Here is a 22271-nt window from a genome sequence, read left to right as displayed (position 1 = left end):
AGTGGGCATTGTTCAAACTGCAGCCATGTTCTAATTTAAATTATTAAAAAACGTGGACTAAAATGTTTCTTTGAACAATTACAAAGTAAAACTACAAATCTCAGCACAGCGTTACATTTTTCACATGTTTCACATGATTCTATAAATTAGTTCCAAAAAGGTTTTTCAGCTAATTTGATTCATTGTTTTCTCTCTGATGGGTCTTTATTACAAAATGTCATGGAGCAGCCACAGTGCAGCACTACTTTACCTGCTCTCAAACTTTGCCAGTGTCTTCAAAGCAACTACTGTCCTTTGGCGCCACCCGATGGCTCAAAAGTGGAGCAGCACCTGTTGGGATAAGAAAAAAAAAAAAAAAAAAAAAAAAGAAAAGCACAAGCTTCCCTTCAGAGTTGTACAAAGTGCAAATAAACAACAAAACTGATGAAATTTCAACTGTGGTGATTTATTTCATGCTAAAGCCTAAACACCGATCAATAAAAACCCCCAGAAAAAGAAAAAGTAATAAATATAGCAAAAGGAGAAAATATACGAGATTCAACGTTAAAACTTCTCAGCACTTTACAGACAGATTAGAGAACTTTCTGGTTCTTATCAAGTATGGGACAGATCAGCGACAAATCAGATACATTCATCGTCTTTCATCTTTAATCCACAATCTGTGATCCATGTTCAAAAGACAGAAAACCTCATGCAATCCCTGCACAGCAGTTATTTCCCACTAACCGTTTAGTTTCATACAAACAGTAAACTCTAAATTACAGCAGGCGTTAAAAAGACAGGCGTTTCCGTTTCTGAAAGGGGCGGGGCTTGATTGCATATCTAGAAACCAACAATCTTCAGATACAACATGTGACGCTCTCCAGAGTTCACGGGTACAATTCGGGGAAAAGTGAGTGATTGTTTCCAGTGTCTGGTAATCTCCAACTAGGCGTGTTAAGGTACAAAGTGGTACAGTCCGAGTAACATCCAGCACTTTCGTACACCAGCGAAGTCGGTACCTTTACGGTAAATCTGTAATCCGATGAAGAAATGGTTAGGCCTTTGAATATTCGTATCCGGGAAGAGTCTGCATGACACCGAGTCAGGGTGGGAAAGTGCCGACACCGGCTGAGACGCTCTGTGCCGCATCGATAACGCGTTTTGGTTTATCTCTGGTTCTGTAATGCACACACACGCACACAAATACACACACACACACAAAACAGAAGGAAGGAAAAGACTCCAGAGGAACTCTCTAAAGCAAAACGTCTGTTCTGTAACGTTCCAATCCCACTTTTAATCCAAGTTTCTGTAGGTTGTTAGAAGTTAAACAGCAAAGCTTTGCTTTCATGCAGCAGGAGGACTAAACTGTGCAAACAGGAAACTGTCAGATCAGGAGAAATCTCCCGATTACCGTCATGTCAATGGTCAATTATGGTCATGTACATCCAGATTAGAGTTATTTATCATGATATTGTTCTCATCTACCTCCAGATTATTGTCAAGTACTTTAAGAATATTATAAATTACCTCCAGATTATGATCATATAAATCCATTCTTGTAAATAATCTCTGAATTGTTGTTGTGCATCTCCAGATTCTCGTCAAGTAGCACCATATTTTGTCATTTACTTTATGTTTATTATCAAGTACCTCCAAAATACTATAATTTACCAGCATATTACAATAATGTACATTTAGATTAGAGTAATTAATCTCAATATTCTTATCCTGGACCTTCAGATTATTGTTAAATACATACAGATTATTATTGTTTACAAATGATGCTTGTCGAGTACCTCAAAAGAATGTCAATATATATCTCCAGATTAGACTATGTACATTCAGAATACAATAATATTCCGCCAGATTACTGGTATTTATCTCCATTTTGTTTTCATGTACCTCCAGTTTATTGTCGAGTGCCTCCAGAATATTATATATATATATTCAGATTACAGCATTGTACATTAAGATTAATATTTTTATCTCAATCTAGTTGTCGTGCATGTCAAGATTATCATTGTCTATCGCCATAGTACATTTAGGTACCTCCAGATTAAAATAATGTAAATCCAGATTAATGTAATTATTTCAGTTTTGTTTTCATGTACCGCCAGATTTTTGTCAAGTACCTCTAGAAAATATCATTAATCTCCGGATCAGACAATATACATCCAGAATCTAATAATCTACTGTCAGATTAGGGCGATACAGATTAGAGTCATTTAACTCCAGATTGTTATGTACCTAATCTATCTCCAGATTACAAAATACACATCCAGAACATAATCTGCCAGATTAGGGTGATGCACCTCAGATTTGTGTAATTTAACTCTGCATTGTGTTTATTAAAAAGTTCACAAATACATTTGGCAAAATGGATTCATGATTTTTCCTAATGAAAACATAATTTGAATTATTAACTTTTGATACTTGATCAATTTATGCCAAGAAGATTCTTGAAACAGTGTTTTGTCTATTTTACTGATATAGTATATTATTTGTTAATCATATACATGATTTTTATAATTAACAATGTGCACATATTTTAGATTACTGATCTGCATTTTTTACATAATAAATAAGTAATTCATCTTTGTCATGTGCTTTATTGATCCTTAAGGATTCTTAATTCTGTCTGATAAAGTTAATGATAAATGATTATAAATCATGTGATAAAATGGTTACGGTATAACGGGGTGGGATTCTATAAATTCGCTTCCTTCCACTCCCTTTCAAGCAATATTTATTAATATGTAATTATCCTAAGTTTGATTCCTCATTGTATGAATGGATAACTGATGATTGTATTGTTTTTGTATTATTCCTATTTGATTGCTTGAAATAAACCATTTCAAATAAAAAAAAATTGAATTTATTAAGTGTTGATTCTAATTTTCTTTATAAAATTTTGAACTAATTGTACTCAGTAATAAATACCTCACATAAATTGTAATCTGAACTGAACAAAGGTGGAACTGGCAAAACAAATACAATTTAAGAAAAATTACATGAAATGTTTTAAGGAATAGAAATGTAATTATGGATTTGATTGATCTAAATGAATTATTTCAGAGTATATTGGTTTGAAATCAATAGATTAAAACCTGATGTAGGGGAGAACTCTTCAGGGAAATGCTTTAAACGTTTAAGAAATGTGCGGGACATGAAATGTTCCTGAAGAAACGTCCAAGTGAAAAATGTTCTTCATTCCTGAGAAACGCTGATGAAATGGAAATGAGTTTAGATAAAGTGTTGAGAGAAGATCAAGGAGAGCAGCTGTGGGACTTTGTTCACAGAATCTGCAGCTTTCCTCATAAACGTTCAATCTGTTAAATCAGACATGAAGCGTCTTTTCATCTTCAGACAACAAGGAGAAATGCATCCAGACGCACATCTGCCTTTACGGGATTCACTTATGTAATGATACACACGCTCACACAAACACACACACACCCAGTCGGTCAGCTCTCATCACTAACGACCAAAGCAGATCTTGTAAAACAAGCATGTAAGGCCGGCTCGCTAGCAGAGGGCCGTCTCCGTGGCAACAGCTCGCTGATAAAGAATGACTACCTGGGCGTCATCGTCAGTCGAAGGAAACCTTTTGTTTTTGGTTTGAGTCATCAAGCAGCAGGACTTGGTTGCATTGTTCAGTGGGAGGAGTCAACAGCACATTAAGACTCCGCCTCATTTTTAGCCCCTTCCCCTTTGTCGTCATCAGTGTGCTTGTGGATCCGCCTCCAGCGCGGCGAGAACATTAGTAAAACTTGTCGTCGATGCGGAAGTGCGGCCTGGAGACGTCGTCCGGGTTCAGAAAGACGGAGATGGATTTCCCCGGGTTCTCCGTGACCAGCTGCTGCAGCCGCTGAGCCAGCTTATCCTCCGAAGGCGAGATGATGCCGTTGGCCAGGTGATGACCGGGGGAGCCGTGGCCGTTGGTGCCGGCTGTCAGCTCCTTCTTCAGCTGGCCCGCCTGCTGCGCTTGGTCCAGGGCCGCCCGCAGGTGCTCGCTGGGGTCCGAGCGCACGTGGGCCAGCTTTCTGGCCACGAGGAGAGTTTGAGCGTCCGTCAGGTGCTCCAACATGTTGCACTGCGGAAGGAAGTAGTTTGGACAGTTTTTACCCAGAATGCAATGAGCCAGGTCATCCAGAAGGCCCAGGAGGAGGCGACCGGGAGTGTCTGGATCGGGGCAGGACAGGTAAGCAGCGGGAAGTCGATCGCAGGCCCAGAAGAGAAGGGTGCGCAGGTGGTACAGGCTGAGGCCCGTCCGAGGACGGGCCAGGATACGAGACAGGACCGCCTTGGCTGCTTGGAAGGCCTGGGCCATGGGGAAGGGGATGCACTTCTTCAGCTGGACCTTTTCAGGACAAAGAAGGATTAATACAGATGTTCAAACCACACAAGCAAATCAAGAAGTGAACTTTCTCCACCTCGCTGCGGGAGAACGCCAGCCTCCACTCTCTGTCCGCTCGACCTCCCATGGGGGAGCAGCAGGGTAGCAGGTAGAAGCCGGATATGGCTTCCTCCTCTGTGATTTTCCCATCCCAGAAGTGATTGGCGGTCAGCCAACCTTGAGCCACGGCGGGCCAGCCCCGGAACGACACCACAGGCAGCAGGTCGTACAGAACCCGGCTGGAGCCGGCCTGCGGGGGGAGACAACATCAAGTTTTTCGTGAAACCTCAGACCTTGTTTGTCCCTGAGAAGCGGTGCTGCTCTGAACCTGAAGGATGATGGTGGTCAGGGGGCCGTTCCTCTCCAGCCGCTCGGGGGTCGGGATGCCCCTCTGGGGGCTGCGCCTCAGCTCATCCACGGCCTCCCTCACGACCCCCCAGAACCAGTCTGTCACCAGGGTGGGGGAGAAGTAGCATCCATCTAGAGCCTGAGGAGAGCCCAGAGAGGGGATGGAGCCCTTACCTGTGCAGGAGAGGGAACGTCAGAACTTCCTCCTTCCACCTTCCTTCAATCCCGCTTGTTCCTACTCACCCATCTCCCTCTCATCCTCCTCATCTTCCTCGGCTGGGAGGCCATTCTCCTCCTGGCAGCAGATGCTCCAGCGGGACAGGATGTTGGAGTCGCAGAGGCGCAGGCTGAGCCACGAGTGGCACGGCGCCGAGTGCCTCATGTCCAGGGTGACGGGCTGGTTGCGGTCGTGGAGCTTCAAAGCGGGCACCAGCAGAGTGAAATCCAGGTCAAAGTCAGCCCCTTTGGCGTACTCCCCCAGGTCTTCTGGGTTGAGGTCTAAGACGCCCTCCCGGGCCCCGCCGGAAAGCAGCAGGTACTCGTTGGCCACGGGGAGGCGCTGGTCCACCTTCTGGACTAAACCTGGAGCAGAGAAACAGAGATGTTTAAAAAGGCCGTTCTTTAGATTTTCTACTGCGGTTCTAGCAGAACACAGCAGCTCCACATGAACCTGGAAGACCTGGAGAGCTCCTGCATGTCTTTATGAGTCTGAACTGCAGCGATATGAACAAAACTTAGGCTACGTTCACACTGCAGGCTGAAACGACCCAATTCCGAATTTTTTGCCCCTAAGCGGCCCAATTCCGATCTTTTCATGACAGTCTGAATGACACAGATCCGATCTTTTCAATTGCGACCCAGGCCCCGTGGGTTTGCCGTCCTGATTCCGAATTGTAGCCGTTCTTTTCAATTGCGACTGCCGTCTGACCGGCCAGGCGACTTGATTCCGAACTGTACGTCATCGACACGCAACAAACGTCATCATTTTGCGTTGAAGTAGGCGGGAACGAGAACGTAAACATCAACCATGGTGGACGATGCTGCTGAGACCAGTCAGTGGAAGGGAAGGGAGGTCACGGATTGGATTAATATTTGGGCTGATCGCTCTATTCAGGCCAAACTCCAGGGCTCTGATCGCAACTGGGCGGTTTTTGAAAAAATTTCCAGCTAAATGGCAGAGCGTGGTGTTGAACCTTTCCCGCGATAACTTTTTGTTCTTTCTCCCCGGCTTTTCCGACCGTGCTCAGAAGCACGGGGGACCCGAGGCGATCCTCCTCCTCCTCCCTGTTCTGATCCTTAGATTCTCCAGAACGGGTTAATAAAGAGTCCATAGCATTTAATCTGGGGGAAACCTTTTATTATCCTTTTTTAGCCTCCTTCCTCCGTAACACACAACATGAATGCGCGCCCACGCTGCCCCCCCCCTATTCTCTATTGCGGCACGCGCTTGCACACACGCCGGCGCGCGGCTCCAACACATACACATTTCCTTTCCACAACAGTGGGTACAGACCATCCCGACTCCATTGCCTTCTTAAAATGAGAAGATTGTAATTGTGCTGCTCCTTCGTGAAAATAAATTTAATATTACAAAAAGAGCTCCGCTTTTGACAACACTGTTGTTGACATCCATTGTTAACGTTTGCTCCGCAAACAAGTGACGTCGTTCACCGTTGAGTATTCTTCTGGCTTCTGCGCATGCGGGTCTCGTTTGGGTCGTGTCACGGTCACACTGTAGATCACAAAAGTTCAGATTTACTTGGAAATGTGAACGGTCTAGCAAACAATTCGGATTTTTTCAAAAAATCCGAATTGAGCATTAAGCCCTGCAGTGTGAACGTAGCCAGAGAGACAACAAGCCTCCCACACGCACACAAACACACAGCAACAGCAGAACGGATTCAAGATTCAAGATTCAAGATTCAAGTTTTATTGCCGTTTGCACATGCGGTACATCGGAATTTTTCTTTGGCATCTCTCATGTCAGGATAAGTTAAAAAAAAAAAAAAAAAAAAAAAAAAAAGGACAAAAGAAAAATTTGAAGAAGAAATAATAAAGAAAATAAAAATAAATAGAATAAAGTTAAAAGTCAAAATTAGACAACAAATTTACATGGTGTATAAAAATATAAATATCAGTAAAATATGATAATGGATATTGCAGAGACCCAATCTGTACAGAAGCATTATTGCACATAGAATTATTGCACATATTATTGTTTATTGCACTTAGTATTTTAGTCCAGTCTTCTCTCTCTGATGTCCTTAGCCAGCATTCTGATTGCAGCTGGGAAGAAGCTGTCGTGGAAGCGTGTGGTGTGTGCGTGGATGCTTTCAGGCCTGCGACGCCTGAGGTTGTGGCCTGAGTCCACGCATTGGATCAGTCCATGAGCAGGGTGGTGTCTGTCTCTGATGATCTTAGTCACTCTCCTCCTGCAGCGCTGTTTGTAGATGGTGTCCATGGATGGAAGGTTGCAACCTATGATTTTTCCAGCTGTATTAATGACCCTCTGCAGCATCTTCTTCTCTTTTAAGGTGGTGTTACCGAACCAGGCTGTTAGTCCGCTTGTGAGGATGCTTTCCACAAGCCCCCTGTAGGCTTGGGTGAGGGTCCGGCGCTTGAGACCGGCCTTCTTCAGCAGCCTGATGAAGTACAGCCTCTGCTGGGCTTTCTTCACTGTGGCAGCAGTGTTTCTTTCCCAGCTGAGGCTGTTTGTGATCTGCAGACCAAGGAACCGGTGGCAGTCGGTCCGCTCCACCACAGTCCCGTTGATGATGAGCGGTTGATGTGGCGGTGCTTTCCTTCTGTAGTCCACGATTATCTCTTTTGTTTTCTCTACGTTGAGAACAAGGTCGTTGTCCTCTCCGTAGATGGTGATCCTGTGCACAAGGTCTCTGTATGCAGACTCGTCCCCTCCTCTGATGAGGCCGAGGACGGTTGTGTCGTCTGCATACTTAATGATGATGTTGTTGGAGTCGGGGGAGGTGCAGTCGTGGGTGTAAAGTGAGAAGAGCTTTGGACTGAGGCAGCACCCCTGTGGTGTACCAGTGCTAACTGTCAGCTCAGCAGAGACCTGCTTTCCCATCCTCACCACCTGTGGTCGGTCAGTGAGAAAGTCAAGGATCCAGTTTCTGGTGGGTGTTGGTATTCCCAGATCTGCGAGTTTATCAGTCAGCTTCAGGGGCCTGATCGCTTCACTGTTGGGCGCCAGACAGCCATCGAACGCGCACAATGAAGCAAACAGAAAATCCCGTTATTGTAGTTCAGCTGGTTAGAAATAAATGCTTTGGTGACATCTAGAGGCTAAACTGCAACAAACTGAGTTTTCGACACTAAGGTGGAGCGAAAACGGTTTTTGATCTTGCTGGGTTTCTCGGCTCCCTCACAGATTTGACTCACTACTGGGATGTCCTGATCCGATTGGTTCGATTTTGAGTATCTACCAATACCGAAGCCTGATCTGAAATCTTTGTAACACATTAAAAAATGAAAAAATTTCTATTTCATTAAATTTTTTTTAATTATCATTTAACACTTACAGCACCTCTGTGAAGTAGCTTCAACTATCAACAAAAAAGTTTTAATTAGTTAAACTATTTACTATTTATTGTATATAGCCCAATATAACAGCATACTTGCCTCAACAGGCTTCATATTGGTAATTGTATAAGAACATAAAATAAGTCATGAAATTCAATAGTTAACTGCTAAACTAAACAGACTACCGTATTTTCACGACCATGGGACGCAGTGGGTTATAGGGCGCGGTCTCAGTTATGGGTAATTTTTCTGTATTTGACACATACAAAAGGCGCACCGGGTGTTAAGGCGGGTTACCACAACATACTGGTTAAACATGAATGCTAGTGTTGAACCTTTCCTGTGATGACGTTTCTGACCGCAGGGGAGGTCCTCGCCAGGACCGACAGTGGATCCTCTTTCGGGGGTTCACTTCCCCGTTGGGACCCTCAGAGCCTCCAGAGCGGATTAATAATAGAACCAGTCTCTGTTTTTTGGGAGGAACACCTTTTTTTTTTGTTTTTATTACTGTCCTCCCTGACTGAGTAACATAAATGGAATGCGCGCTCACACACTCACTTAGCTGAGTCCCTGCCCCATCCTTCTGCAAATGGGGGAGCGCGGCACGGGAGGACCCTCAGCATACATACATTTCAGCACAAACAACATTTCAGCACACACACATACACACTCATTGTGGAAAAAAGCAGCGGGAGAAAAACTGAGTTGGTTCTCATGCCTCTTCTACTACTCCTCTGCCGAAGTCCCACAACTACACAATAGGCGCACCGTCTCATAGGGCGCCCCCTACAGTTTGGAGGAAAATTTACTTTTAAGTGCACCTTATGGTCGTGAAAATACAGTAAGCTAAACTGAGCATCGGTGCTCTTAGACACTCCTTCTCGATAAGAAGAAAATTCCATTAAAAAAAACGGATTCCAGAAAGAAAAAGAAGAAACCTCAGAGGTGTCCACGTTGAGGGAACCTCTCCCAGGACGGACAGGTGATGTTCCAGAACTACTCGAATAAGTTAGCTTATCTAAAACTACATGTTTGAATAGTGTCCATTCAGATGAAGCTGGGGGGGGGAGATTGGGGCGCAAGATGAATCAGAGGCGAGGTCCACGGCAAAGGACAGGAGCACAGACAAGCCAACTGCAACCTGGAATCGCTCCTGCTCCTCTGGAGGGGAGTGGGAAAGAGGAACAACACAGGAATCCCTGGGGTAGATGGGATCAAAGGCTGCACTGAGGTCTAACAGGACCAGAATAGAGAGAAGTCTCTTTTCTTTAGCCCAAGAACAAGTCATAAGAGACTAACCAATAACTAACTAATAAAAGAAAAAAAAACAAAAGAAACATCTGATTGAGTCTAAAGCTACGTGACCGTCTTCTATCACAATCTTGCTAGAAATAGGTCCAAACTCTTTTTTAGTTTAATTCATAGCAAATCTCTTTCATGTGTTGGAATAACTGGCTCTAACCGGCCAAAAGTATATTTGATGGCGAGTATGAAATTAAGGACTTAAGAAATGGTACAGCGGTGAGGTGTTCAAGAAGCTGAACACTATTATGCAATACTTTATGGTAGTTCAGCCGATAGCTTCTTTTCTCCATGTCAGAATCAGCTAATTTACATTGATTGAGTGAACAGTCAAAGAGTTACGGTGTGTCAAAGAGCGTGTTATTTAGGTCTCACCAAACATCTCAGTGTTAAACGTTAATGTTTATCTCTAGGTTTTAATTTTTTAATCATCAGTTATTTTTTGACTATTTTCACAAGTGCTAGAATTATTGAACAATTTTCTGAGTAGGAAATTTTGAACAGCTTTAACAGTTAAAGACATCAGGCCAAGTAATCAAACACGAATTATTGTCTTCACCCAATTCCAACCCAGTTATGATCACTTTACTGCATTTCAAGCAATTAAAATACAAAAGACACTTTACATAAACTTTACCCCTGAGCTAGGGCTGTGACGATAACCGCATCACCGCATCACCGCGGTGATGAGGTCATCACCACATCACCACATCACCGCACGTTTTGTTTTTTTAAGTTTTGCATATGGCGCGTGAATGGAGCTATAATAAACACATTGAACACATTCATCTTTCCTGATAATTGAATTTTTCTGCTAGTCCTGTGTTCACTTTCCTCCTTTCTTTCAGACTGTTTTCTCCTTCTCTCCCACCGCTCTCTCTCAAAGGCGCGCGCTAGGGTTGTGCCGATGGACGATATCATCGTCCATCGTGATGGATGACTGACATCCCGATGGAGAGACACCATCGGGATGCCACGCCCCCGCCACGTTGCGAGTCGACGCCATAAGCCGCAGTTACATGTACAAAATATCTTGATGGGATCAATGGTCGGATTAGAATCCAACCGTGTAGATGGGCCCAGAAAAATGTTTTCAGAATATAAAAACGCTCACTAAGGTCACAATTTCGGTCGGAATAAATCATTCGCACATGCGCAGTTGGGTTTGAAACCCGGAAGGGGATACAACTTCCGCCGAGCGGCTTTTTTTCCAAACATTATTGAATGTAACAATTCAATACAAAACAATGTTGCCGAGCGGCTATATACATTGACATGTCAGCTCGGTAAAATACGAGACGATCTTCTAAACGTGCTTTTAATAATGTTACGGTTATTATGAAACACCTGTTCGCTCACCATTTGAATTTTAATCCGTGTGGTCAGTGCTTTTTCTGAACGTAGCCAGGATTAGCAGTATGCCAACACGGGCTAACAACATTAGCTTTGGTTGGCGCTGCATGCTGTGAATAACATCAGCCTTTATTTAGTCGGGACACGACTGGAAACACAAATCCACGTGATTGTTTGAATGTTTTCTAAGGACTGAGCGACATTTCTGCTTTGAAGCTCAAATCGCTGTGTGTTTGCTGACGATCCGAGCTGTGCTCAGACACACACTTTTAGACCCGGTTCTGAGTTCGGTTGCTTGTACCCCTAGAGCTGCGGGACGGATCGCAGTCTTAAATCTCCCACACATAGCGCTCATGTAACAAAGCACCCCCCCCCCTTCCCATCAAACACAAAGCTGTAAATCCGCGCTCCGCCGGTCCACTTCACTAGTCAAGTGCGGGAGCGGACTACTTTTTTATTTTGTTTGTTACTTTTTTTGTTAAAGTCACTTCCCTCAGTTTATAGTGGATCATCGCGGATTAGTCATTAGTTGGGAAATAAAATAAAACGTAAAGTAAAATATCGAATAGCAGTTATATAAGAACGAAAAATGTAAAAATTGCCCCCCCGACGATGTCATCGTCCATCCCTATGGCTGACTGCATACATCGTCAACGGCCAATTTAGGAGACATCGTCCAACCCTAGCGCGCGCTCTCAGTGCTTCCGCGCTGCACGTGCCACGCGGCTCCTTTACACACTGGAGCTCGCTTTCAGAAGCACACAAACTCATTCTACAACAGAAGTTTTCGTCTCGCGAGAAATTTATGACAAATTTACTGTGTTCTAATTGATAATTTACATTGTATTCATTTCCGTTTCAAGCTGCGTGCGTTCTTAAGGGCGCGCGACACGGCCGCCCGCCGGAGGATTTTGTGTGTGTAAGGGGGGGGGGGGGGGGGTATTAAGGTTCACCTTCACTCCAAACATGAACGCGCACTGTTAGATTTCCATGAATATCACTACATGTTTTGTTTGGGAACTATTTTTTGCAGCGTAACGTTACGTGACTGTAAAAACAAAGGCGGAGCCTCGTGCCCCGTGTTCTTCATGGCTACCGGAAAAGTGACAAAGTGTCTGCAGTCTGTTTATTACTGGGCAATATCTAATAATCTGAGAAAATGTGTGTGACCAAAGAGCACAGGTGAAGGCTCGCGTGCAGCTAGAGAACGGTCCGCTGCAGAGGGATCAACACACACCCCCAACAAACATGTGCGCACCTTCCTCCGACATGCAGCGCTGACCCACACAGTCACAGTCAATCCACAACACCTATATGGGCTTTATATAAAGTTAGTTAATTAGTTAGGTAGTAGTTAGTTGTTACTGTTATTTTATAATAAAGAATACTACGTTGTAATTGTATTTATTTCTGATGCGGCCACCGGGGGATTTTTTTTTTTTGGGGGGGGGGGGGGGGGGCGGTTAACCGCGACTGGTGGTTCATCACCGCGGTGATGAAAAATCCGACACCGTCACAGCTCTACCCTGAGCTACACTAACAAGCAAAAGCTTTACAGGGAAGTGGGGCAAGGGCAGAGAACCGAGTAAGCAGTGAATCATTTCTTTACATTCTTGTTCGATCTAGAAGCACTTGCCTTCTCGCAGTGCTAAAAACATTCCTCCAATCTGCACAGTTTAACACAAGAGAAAGTAGAATCCACAAATCCCTAAACAGCCACTTATCCGAGTGTGTTCTTGGCCAGCTCTTGGCTCGTGAGACCTGCTAGCCTCAGTTTAAGGGAAGAATAATCTGCTGGAGTGAAAAGTGTGACAAAGAGGACTAGATCACACAACAAAGACTGTAATGATTCACATTAGGGTGGAGGTAAAGCATGGGCTCTTGACTGGAGAGACAGTACCCCCCCCTTCTCCCCCTTAATGGCAGTTCAGGCTCCTAAGCGCTAAAATGAAGGCATCAAACCAAAATACCATGTCAAAGGCTGACAGCTAATATGATCCAATCAGCATGTTGCACAGTAAACAGCTTTGGTCAGGAAAACACATTTAAACTGAAAATGTGTCAAACAGAGAGAAAAAGTCTTGGAATGATACCAAGAGGCTTTCTTTGTCATTCACTGTGCAAAACCCACAAATTCCATTAAAGAAAACAACTGGAGAAAGAGTTGTTAATCCTAAATCATAATAAAATATATCAAAACTGAAATGATGACGTGATGACGAAATGTCATCAGACATCCTTCCATGTTCTAAACCCACAGAGTCCTTTTTGGGGTAATGGGGTTGCTGCAGCCTATCCTAACTACTTTTGGGTAAGGGGGAGGTAGACCATGCATAGGTTGGCGGTTTGTTGCAGTTGCACAAGGCACACACTCACATTTACACCCAGGGATAATTTTGAGACTTTTTAATGTACTAACCTATAAATGAATTCATCTATAAGCATACTTTTGGACTGTGGGAGGAAGCTGGAGTGCCCAAAGGAAAACCCACGGATGCATGAGGAGAACATGCAAACTCCACGCAAAAAGGACCCAACTGGGATTCAAACCACGGCCTTCTCACTGTAAGGCGAGAGTGCAAACAACAATTCTACATATTTCTGACTCAGCTCCCCTCTTCACCACAACTGACTGGCACAGAGGATGATGCCGCTCCAATGCGCCTGACGATCTCACCCTCTGATATTACCTCAAATGTGAACAAAAGCCTATCATACTTGACCTCCACCGGAGGCAGGAGCACTTTACCCACCTGGAGGGGATAACCTGGCCTTTCTCTGGTCAAGAACCATGGTCTCAGACTTGGTGGTGCTGCCCCTCATCCCACCTGCCTCACACATGGACCCAAACCACCCCAACGCATGCTGTTGGTCTTGGCTCAATAAAGAAAACAGGACAACATCATCTGCAGATAACAGAGAGTTTTCCCCAAACCAGACCCCATCCAGCCCCTGGCTGTGCCTAGAGATTCTGTCCATAGGGATTATGGACGGACCAGTGATGGAGGGACCGAAACCACTCTGTGGTTCATGGATCTAGGGTTTAGCAATAAGCTGGGCACTCCTCTGGGGTACCCTGGGATTCAGTTTCTAGTCGAGGATAGATCTATTCTCCGCCATCGCGCCAACTAAATTCAAAAGGTCCGTGTGAATAAACGGTCCGTGTGACACAATCAAACCCCTGCGCCGCGCGTATAGTGCGCGTCAGGAATATAACGAGGCTTCGAGGCAGAGTTTTTGCCTCGAGGAATTTTTGTAATCGAGTAACTCGAGGAATCGTTTCAGCCCTAATTCAAGCCTAATCAATGTAACAGTGCTGCTACAATGATTCAAGCTTGCTATGATATTTGAAAAGAGGTGAAAAATGTAAATGCAATTTTTCAATTTTGATCAACTTTCAGAAAGAGGACAGACTAAACTTTCTTCTCTCTATCTACTAACTTAAGGATCTGAATTCCCCAGTAGAGGACATATCTGCTCCTCAAGAAGTTTCTGCTAACATCAGACTTTTACTTTTCAAAGTATTTATCCAGCAGCCCTTCATGGAGCGTCTACAGTCCCGTCAGATTGTTTACTCAAACAAAGGGCAAATAAAAGACCTTTTTGACACCGTTTGGCACTCAATTCTTTTGAAATCACTGAATGCAAATGGTTGAGATTAATCCCTCCTCTTTCCATCTCCCAGCAGCTTGAAAAAGCTCAAGTGGGATTGCATCTGCAGATCAAACTTCATAACAAAGCCACTTTGCTTAGCATACACCGACACCTATGCCGCAGCATCTGACAGAACGAATGCAGGCTGGAACAAGACCTCTGCATCAAGGGGCTGATATTTGCCTCCAAAGCCGCCTTTCATCCCCCACACGGCCCGGAGCTCCTCGTGCACAAAACCGCCACCAGCTCAACTTTTATTCCCAGAATCTTGCACAAACTTTCTGCTTCTGCTCAAAAGTGTCAAACTTTTTCTCCCTTTCTTTTTCCCCCTCCCAAAGCGGTTGGAGCTGTCACAGCAGGCGGCGAGGCACGGGTTGTGAAAATATCAGCAAACCACTGGTGATTATGCAGGCAAAAAGGCAGCCTCAAAATCCTGAAATGCATCTGAAGATGCCGAAGAAAGAGAAGGTGGGAGCAAAGAGGGAAGAAAGGAAACCAGAGGCAGGGAGCAGGAAAAAGGGATTTCTACCTGGAAGAAAGAAAGATGAACAGGCCTGGAATTCATCCTGCCATCCTTCCACACGGAGGCAAAAAAAAAAAAAAAAAAAAAAAGCCTTCAAAGAAACAAGAGCCATCTGTCAACATGGTAACATTTTCAAACTGACACAAAACAGCAAAACAGAACGAAAGACTAAAACAACATAAGTTTGCTCATCGTGAACTGAGGAAAAGTCTATGCAAATCTTCGTTTCAGGCTTCCGTCTTTAAAATCCTGGTGTACAGCTGTAGCTATACAAGATTTTACAAACGTTTTCGGGCTTTACGGACAAAAAGGCGTGGCCATTAAACTTGCGTTGCAAGTAGAGCTGTGACGGTGTCGAATTTTTCATCACCGCGGTGATGAACCACCAGGGGGCGCGGTGTCGCGGTTAACCGCAGCCCCCCCCCCAAAAAAAAAACAGAAAAAAAAAAAAAAAAACCACAAAATCCCCCGGCGGCCGCATCGGAAATAAATACAATTACAACGTACTAGTCTGTATTAACAAACAACAGTAACAACTAACAACTACATATCTAACTGGTGAACTAACTATAGGCGTTGTAGATTGACTGTGTGTGTGAGCGCGGAGCGTCTTGTGTAGTTATAGGAGGAAGGTGCGCACACGTGTGTTGGGGGTGTGTGTTGATTCTTCTGCAGCGGACCGCTCTGGAGCTGCACGCAAGTTTTACCTGTGCTCTCTGGTACAGACATCTTCTCAGAATATTATATATTGCCCAGTAATAAGCAGACTGCAGACACTGTCCCCTTTCCGGTAGCCGTGAGCCTGACATCCATGTAAAACGCGCGGCAGGAGGCTCCGCCTTTGTTTATACAGAAACGTAACGTTACGCTGCAAAAAATACTTCCCAAACAAAACATGTAGTGATTTTCATGGAAATCTAACAGCGCGCGCTCATGTTTGGAATTACGAAGTGAAGGAGGATAGCAATATCCCCCCCCCCCCAACACAAAATCCTCCGGTGGGCGGCCGTGTCCCGCACTTAAAAACGCACGCAGCTTATAAAAGGAGACAACAATCTGAAAGAAAGAAGGAAAGTCTGAACACAGGACTAGCAGAAAAAGTAAATTATAAGCAAAGATGAATGCGATTAATGTGTTTATTATAGTTCCAAACACGCACCATATGCAAAAAGTAAAAAAAAAGTGCGTAAAAAAAGTGCGGTGATGACCTCATCACCGCGGTGATGCGGTGATGCGGTTATCGTCACAGCCCTAGTTGCAAGTTAAACCAGGTCGAATTTTGGCTAATCAGGGACTCGGATTTAGTGGCGACATATGGATGGCGCCCCTTTCAATGCATGGAAGTGCCAACCGTTTGTAAATTGATCATGGAGAAATTATTAATTGTGGTTTGTGCCTAGTTGGAATCATATGGCACCAAGTCTTTCATATATTGGAATAGAGCTGGAGCAAGATTCACCAGATTAGCACTGCTTGACATTTGGCACCAAGCCTCTTCCAACTGCAGAGGCCGGACAAGCGGCACAATGGTACGTTCCATTCTGATCCCCTCCCTTACGGTGGCTGCACAGATTTTAAGGGAACTGCAAGAAGACACACCCACACTCCGCTTAGGTGCAGCCACTCCTCTCTATGACCCTCCGTCGGTCGATAGAAGAGACAATGGGAGTAGGGTCGACTGGCATCACGATGGAGAGACCCCATCGTGATGCCACGCTGCGAGTCGACACCATAAGCCGCGGTTACATGTGCAAAATATCTTGATCAGATCAATTAGAATTCAACCGTGTACATGGGCCCAGAAAAACTTTTTCCGATTATGACAAACGTTCATATGGGTCACACTTTCGGTCAGAATAAATCATTCGCTCATGCGCAGTAGTGTTTGAAATACCGGAAGAGGATATGAGCTCCCCTGAGAGGCTACATACATAGATATCTGGCAGCTCTGTAATATACGAGATGATCTTCTAAATGTGCTTTTATTAATGTTACGGTTATTATGAAGCGCCTTTTCGCTCATCATTTTAATTTTAATCCGTGTGGTCAGTGCTTTCTCTGTTTAAGAATGGAGCAGGAAGACATTAGGTGAGGCTAACACGGGCTAACAACATTTAGCCTTGGATGAACATAAAATCCATGCGGGAAAAGCTGCATCTGCATCTTGGCTAAACGTAAACATGTGGGAATAACATCAGCCTTTATTTTGTCGGGACACGACTGGAAACACAAATCAAGATGGTTGTTTGAACGGTTTCTAAGGACCGAGCGGCATTTTTGCTTTGAAAAGCTCACACACACCGCCCCAAAGCCGCTGTGTGAGCTGGCGGTCCGAGCTCTGCCCGGACACACACTATTACTGGAAGACCCGGTTCTCCTGAGTTCTGTAGCTCGTTTACCCAGAGCTGCAGGACGGAACGCAGTCCGAGGTTTCCCACACATAGTGCACACATAACAAAACATCCTCCCTTCCCCTCAAACACAAAGTCTGTCTGCTTAGAGACACGGTCGCTCGGTCCACTAGACTAATCAAATGCAGGAGCGAACTACTTCTTTTCTATTTTGTTTATTTTTTAGTTAAAGTCACTTCCCTCAGTTTATACTAGATCATCGCGGATGAGTCATTAGTTGGGAAATAAAATAAATGAAGTAATAAAGTAAAAAAACGACGATATCATCGTCACAGACTTATGGTTCTGCTACACCTAAATAGTGAAATGTTGCACCACAGAAAAACTTCCTTTCCCTTCCCAACGGACGCATCTCTGATCAACACATCCTCATTCAGAGGAAGAATACAAACAGGGGTATGCTGTTGCTGTGTTACCACAGTAACCATGACCACCTGTATCAGTGAAGCTGCTCTCAACCTGACTGCAGCATTAGGACAAACATGCAGCAAAGCAGCTGACGAACACGCAACTGAGACCGCAGCTTGTTCAAATGCCGGGCTGGGAAAATCTTCTGCTACCAAAACAAAGACGGTTGCGGACAGCCCATGTGCATCTATGGCAACCGCCCTGCTGCCTGAGGCGGCGAACAATGCGCCACAAAAGCTCATTAGACACACCTCCAGTTTTTAAAGACCCTAAATATTTAGGCAGCCTCCAGACAATCCACAGAATCACAAGACCCGAGCCAGACAGCACAGACACACCCATTCATGTCACACAGCATGGATCTTACCGAACTTTTCTCATTTTCTTTTCTTACCCAGCATGTTGAAGATGAAATCCTTGGCAGTGTGGACCTCTAAGGCCGTCTGGTCCCCAAACTCCCCCTGCTCCAGCAGCACCAGCTCGGACACCTGTGCCGACAGCTGCTCCAGAGGGGCCCCCGAGCGGAAGTCCACCTCCGACAGCTTCTTGACCGGGGCTGGGGAGCGCGGGGTCACTGCGCTCATTATAGACTCCATCTCTACAACCCTGTGGAGGGGAAAGGAAAAAAACATGAAGCCATAATTTATCACTGCCTAAAAAAATCTATCAGTCCATCCTGAAAAATAAATATGTGATCTTTCTTCCCATAAAGGGTTGTCTTTGTTGTCAGAAGCACAAGACTTCCAGAAACAGAATTAAACAAAGATGATTTAACACAACTGTATAGTTTCAAGCTGTTGTTTTAAATAAGGGGACCTGTAGTTGGTACTGGGCCACAAAGAAAAAGCAAAAACAAAATGTTAACATTGTGTTTTTTTATTTCTGATCTGACGCTGAAGGAAGTTTTATTTTGAAAAACTACTTGACTCTCCCAATCACATCCGACTCGAGTCGCTCGGTCACTTGAGGAAAATCCATTCCACTGCGTTCTTACTGCTCCAACCGCTAAACTGAAACCCCCAAGATAGCAAAGTTTGCAAAAAAAAAACAAACATATTTGGAAAGTTTCTTTGAGAAAAGCCAGTGAAGAAAAAGTATGAAAACCCATTGACTTCAAAATAAAAGAAAGCTACATTTAACAGACAAAAACCAGGAGTCTTTGCTCCAAATGTGGATTTGTTGCGATGGTCATTCCAACACACCATAGGAATAATGCATAATATTCAGCAATCACCTGTATAATGTTACAAGGGTGCTGCTAATAAAGTTGCATTTATAAATAATAAATGAAATTATTTACATTTATAATTTTATTTAGAAGATATCATAATATATAATAATATTTATTCATCACACCTTAAAACTCACACCAGGCCGAAGTTGGCGTCTGATTTTTTTTTTAGCTTCCAATTAAACAGTTACAGGTTAAGGGAAAATTAGTGATTTCAGAATGCAATGGTCCTTACATGAATGCTAGTATACAAAAACAATTAAACCAGATGTAGATATTTTTACAAAGCCTGCAGAAAAAGCTTTACCCTAAAAAGTTAAGGTAAGACTAGAAGTTTAAAAAGAAAAAGTACAGACACCAATTTCAGCCTCTGATAGGCCAATCCCTTAAAATATTGTCAATAATAAACCGGTCTTTAGCCTGAAGAAGATTAAAGACCACAGGCTATAGATAGAGGTTACTTGAGATAATAAAGATAATTAAAACATGGCTATAAAAATAATTTTATAAGTTCTTCACATTTTTCTCAAAAATGTCCTTAACCAAAGTTTGTATTGAGTAGATGCGAGTTCTTTATTGCTGAATTGTTGTGAATTGAATTAGACTCAATTCCCATGATGCCTTTGGAGAGTTGGGGAAGAACCTTTTTTTTTTTAAAAAAACAATATAAGTTTGGTGAATTCTCCCTTTAAAAAGTGAAATGTATCCATCAAATCGATCATTTGAGGATATTTTGCTTACTAAATTGGATTTTCCAGACTTATTTTAGTATGTTGCTATTCGAAAATTGTTTTTAGATTAAAATTCACAATTTAGAGCTGAACTTTAAGTGTAAACACGCACATTCTGACGGTAGTTGGTGGATTTTGAGTGATTTAAACCGAACCAGACGACTTTTTTCTAGGAAAAGGGAAGCTTTACTTAACGTTCAGAAAAATGCGAAAAGTTGTAAATAAAAGTTGTCTCAGGTGTGGCGACGGCCTCTGCCCCCAACGAAACTGGGTCAATTAGCTGCCCCGCTTTTGGCTACTTAGCTTAACGAAGAAATTAGCTTTTGCCGTCAAGAATCGACACCAGAAATTAACCCTTTATGTTTTGATAACATGGTACAAATAACCTCAATGAGACTCGAATAAAGTTTAATGAGGTCACTAGTACTCCCTAGTCTCACTGTAGGCGTCAGAGCGCTGCCTCGCCCCGCCGGCTAATGATTGTTGTTATATTAGCCAGATCATATTAGCCTCCTAGCTAAGAGCAAATTAGCATTCCAGCTAGCACGTGAGCCGTGGACAGTCGAAGTGAAGCTCCTCACATCCACGCACCTCCAGCTTTTACGTGAAAACCTCCACACGAACGCGGCATATGCACGAGCCCACGCATCGTTAGCTTTCCAGCATGGATCGCGGTTAATTAGCCCGCGCGGCTAAGGCTCCGGACACCTGACCGTTCACGCGGGGACCCCACACGGACCTTCTTCGTTATCTCCTGCCGTTATTGCCGTCCTGCGTCCATCCTCCGCCCTTAGCAGTCATCTCCAACAGGTCCCAGGCGCCACCACCTCCCCCCCGGCAACACCGTCCCAGCATTCATGGTCCCGCACACAGGATTCTGGATTAGCGGTGTACTCGCGCGTGCCCACTGACACGAGCCGCGCTAGTTTGTTGATTAAAACTGTCCTTGTAGCCTCGGAACGTGGTTTAAGTTCGATTTGCAGGGTTTCTACCTGCGCTGAAATGAAGCGCGTGCACAGGTGCCCCCCTCCCGATTTGGGGAGAAAAACTGACCGGCTGTGGGGGCTGGCTCTCACGTGCCACTACACCCAATTAATCGAGGCATTAGTGGAGCCACCAGAGGAGGGTTACACCAGTGTGCATAATAGAATTAATTATGGGGAAAAGGGGGGGGGGGGGGGGGGGTTTACTAATCCAGCTAATGCGGTTTCAAGTTTCTGATCGGGGACACGGCCGGATTTAGAAAATGGGCGGATGAGGGCAGGGATGGAGGGGTGCCCCAATTCCCATTTTTAATCCTTTTCATGTTTAAAACAAAAAGATGACAAATTAAAAAATATTCCCCTCAATAAATCAAATAATGTCAAATATTCATATCAACAGTCAAATTATGTGTTCAAAAGTGTGCATGTAATTCTGTATTTTGAATACTTGTTATTATCATTTTTAATATTTGAAATATATTGAGATAATGTCTTCCTATTTAATATTATCATGAAGTGTAATCTGCAAAATGTAATACAATTCAACCCTTAAACAGCTCCAGTGTCATTGAACAATTGTTAATGCAATTAACATAATTTATTGAGTATTAAATTATTAGCATTAAATTATCGAGTATTTCTTTCTTCAAATCATTGTGAATCAAGAGCAACAATTAAAAAAAGCCATTTGAAAATGAGCGTATTTGTAAGCTAGCAATAGAACCTGTGAACAGATAGATCTCAGTTATGGGTGATGGGAAAGGGGGATGGGGTTGCTCCATGCCAACAGTCCCGCCAACAACTCAGAGGTGAATATCTAATGAGCTACTGCCACTTTGCAGAAACTATGTCCTAGAAAACCACGTTTTTTATTTTGGCAAAAAACGGCATAATCATAACTAAAAGAACACCGGGGAGACTTTTAGAATAGATCTAAAAGTAAGAAAACGTACTTTAAGGCCTATTGTACATTATTAATAACAATGAGTATCAATATTTGTAGAGAACATATGGCTTCTTCAAATTTAATAAAGAAAATATACATTAATAACTGGAGAAAATATTTAAAAAGATCCAGTATGAAAATTGACATAAACTGCTGATGTGCATTGCCAAAGTGACTCCATTCTACACTTTTTTTAAAAGATCATTGTAGTATGAGGTTTATGCACAATAGTTTGTCATTTTCGTCATTATGCAATGGTTGAATTAAATAGAAAAGGAGACACAGTGTTGTCTGTGGCACCTTTAAGTCTCTCTTAATGATGGTGAAAGCACTAAAAGCTGTTCCTCACAGCACGGCAGACACTCGCAGCTTAATGTGCGTAGGCGTCCTTGACGACGCTATGTTATTCATTTTCTGCATGCTAAATTTCACTGGATTGATGGCACCGGGCGCAACCTGT

At 43.7% G+C, this 22271-nt stretch overlaps 1 protein-coding gene across 2 annotated transcripts; it reads right to left on the bottom strand.

Moving 5' to 3' along the window:
- Positions 1–424: 424 nt before the first annotated feature.
- On the bottom strand, positions 425–21016 carry tmem102 (transmembrane protein 102). Of its 2 annotated transcripts, none has more exons than XM_011487307.4 (6): positions 20622–21016; positions 18315–18526; positions 4973–5311; positions 4710–4903; positions 4419–4631; positions 425–4345 (listed from the first exon to the last, which is right to left on the bottom strand). In XM_011487307.4, the coding sequence occupies exons 2-6, from the start codon at positions 18514–18516 to the stop codon at positions 3746–3748; spliced, it is 1548 nt and encodes a 515-aa protein (XP_011485609.1). In that variant the 5' UTR covers positions 18517–18526; positions 20622–21016; the 3' UTR covers positions 425–3745. The 2 variants fall into 2 exon arrangements, with proteins under 2 accessions (XP_011485609.1, XP_011485610.1); XM_011487308.3 differs by having other exon boundaries at positions 20474–20697.
- Between the last annotated feature and the right edge of the window lie 1255 nt (positions 21017–22271).

Source organism: Oryzias latipes, chromosome 18, assembly GCF_053564925.1.
Source record: "Oryzias latipes strain Hd-rR chromosome 18, Olatipes_Hd-rR_3.1".
NCBI lineage: Eukaryota > Metazoa > Chordata > Actinopteri > Beloniformes > Adrianichthyidae > Oryzias > Oryzias latipes.
Note: the sequence above shows the minus strand (reverse complement) of the source record. Positions and strands in the feature narration are given on the sequence as shown.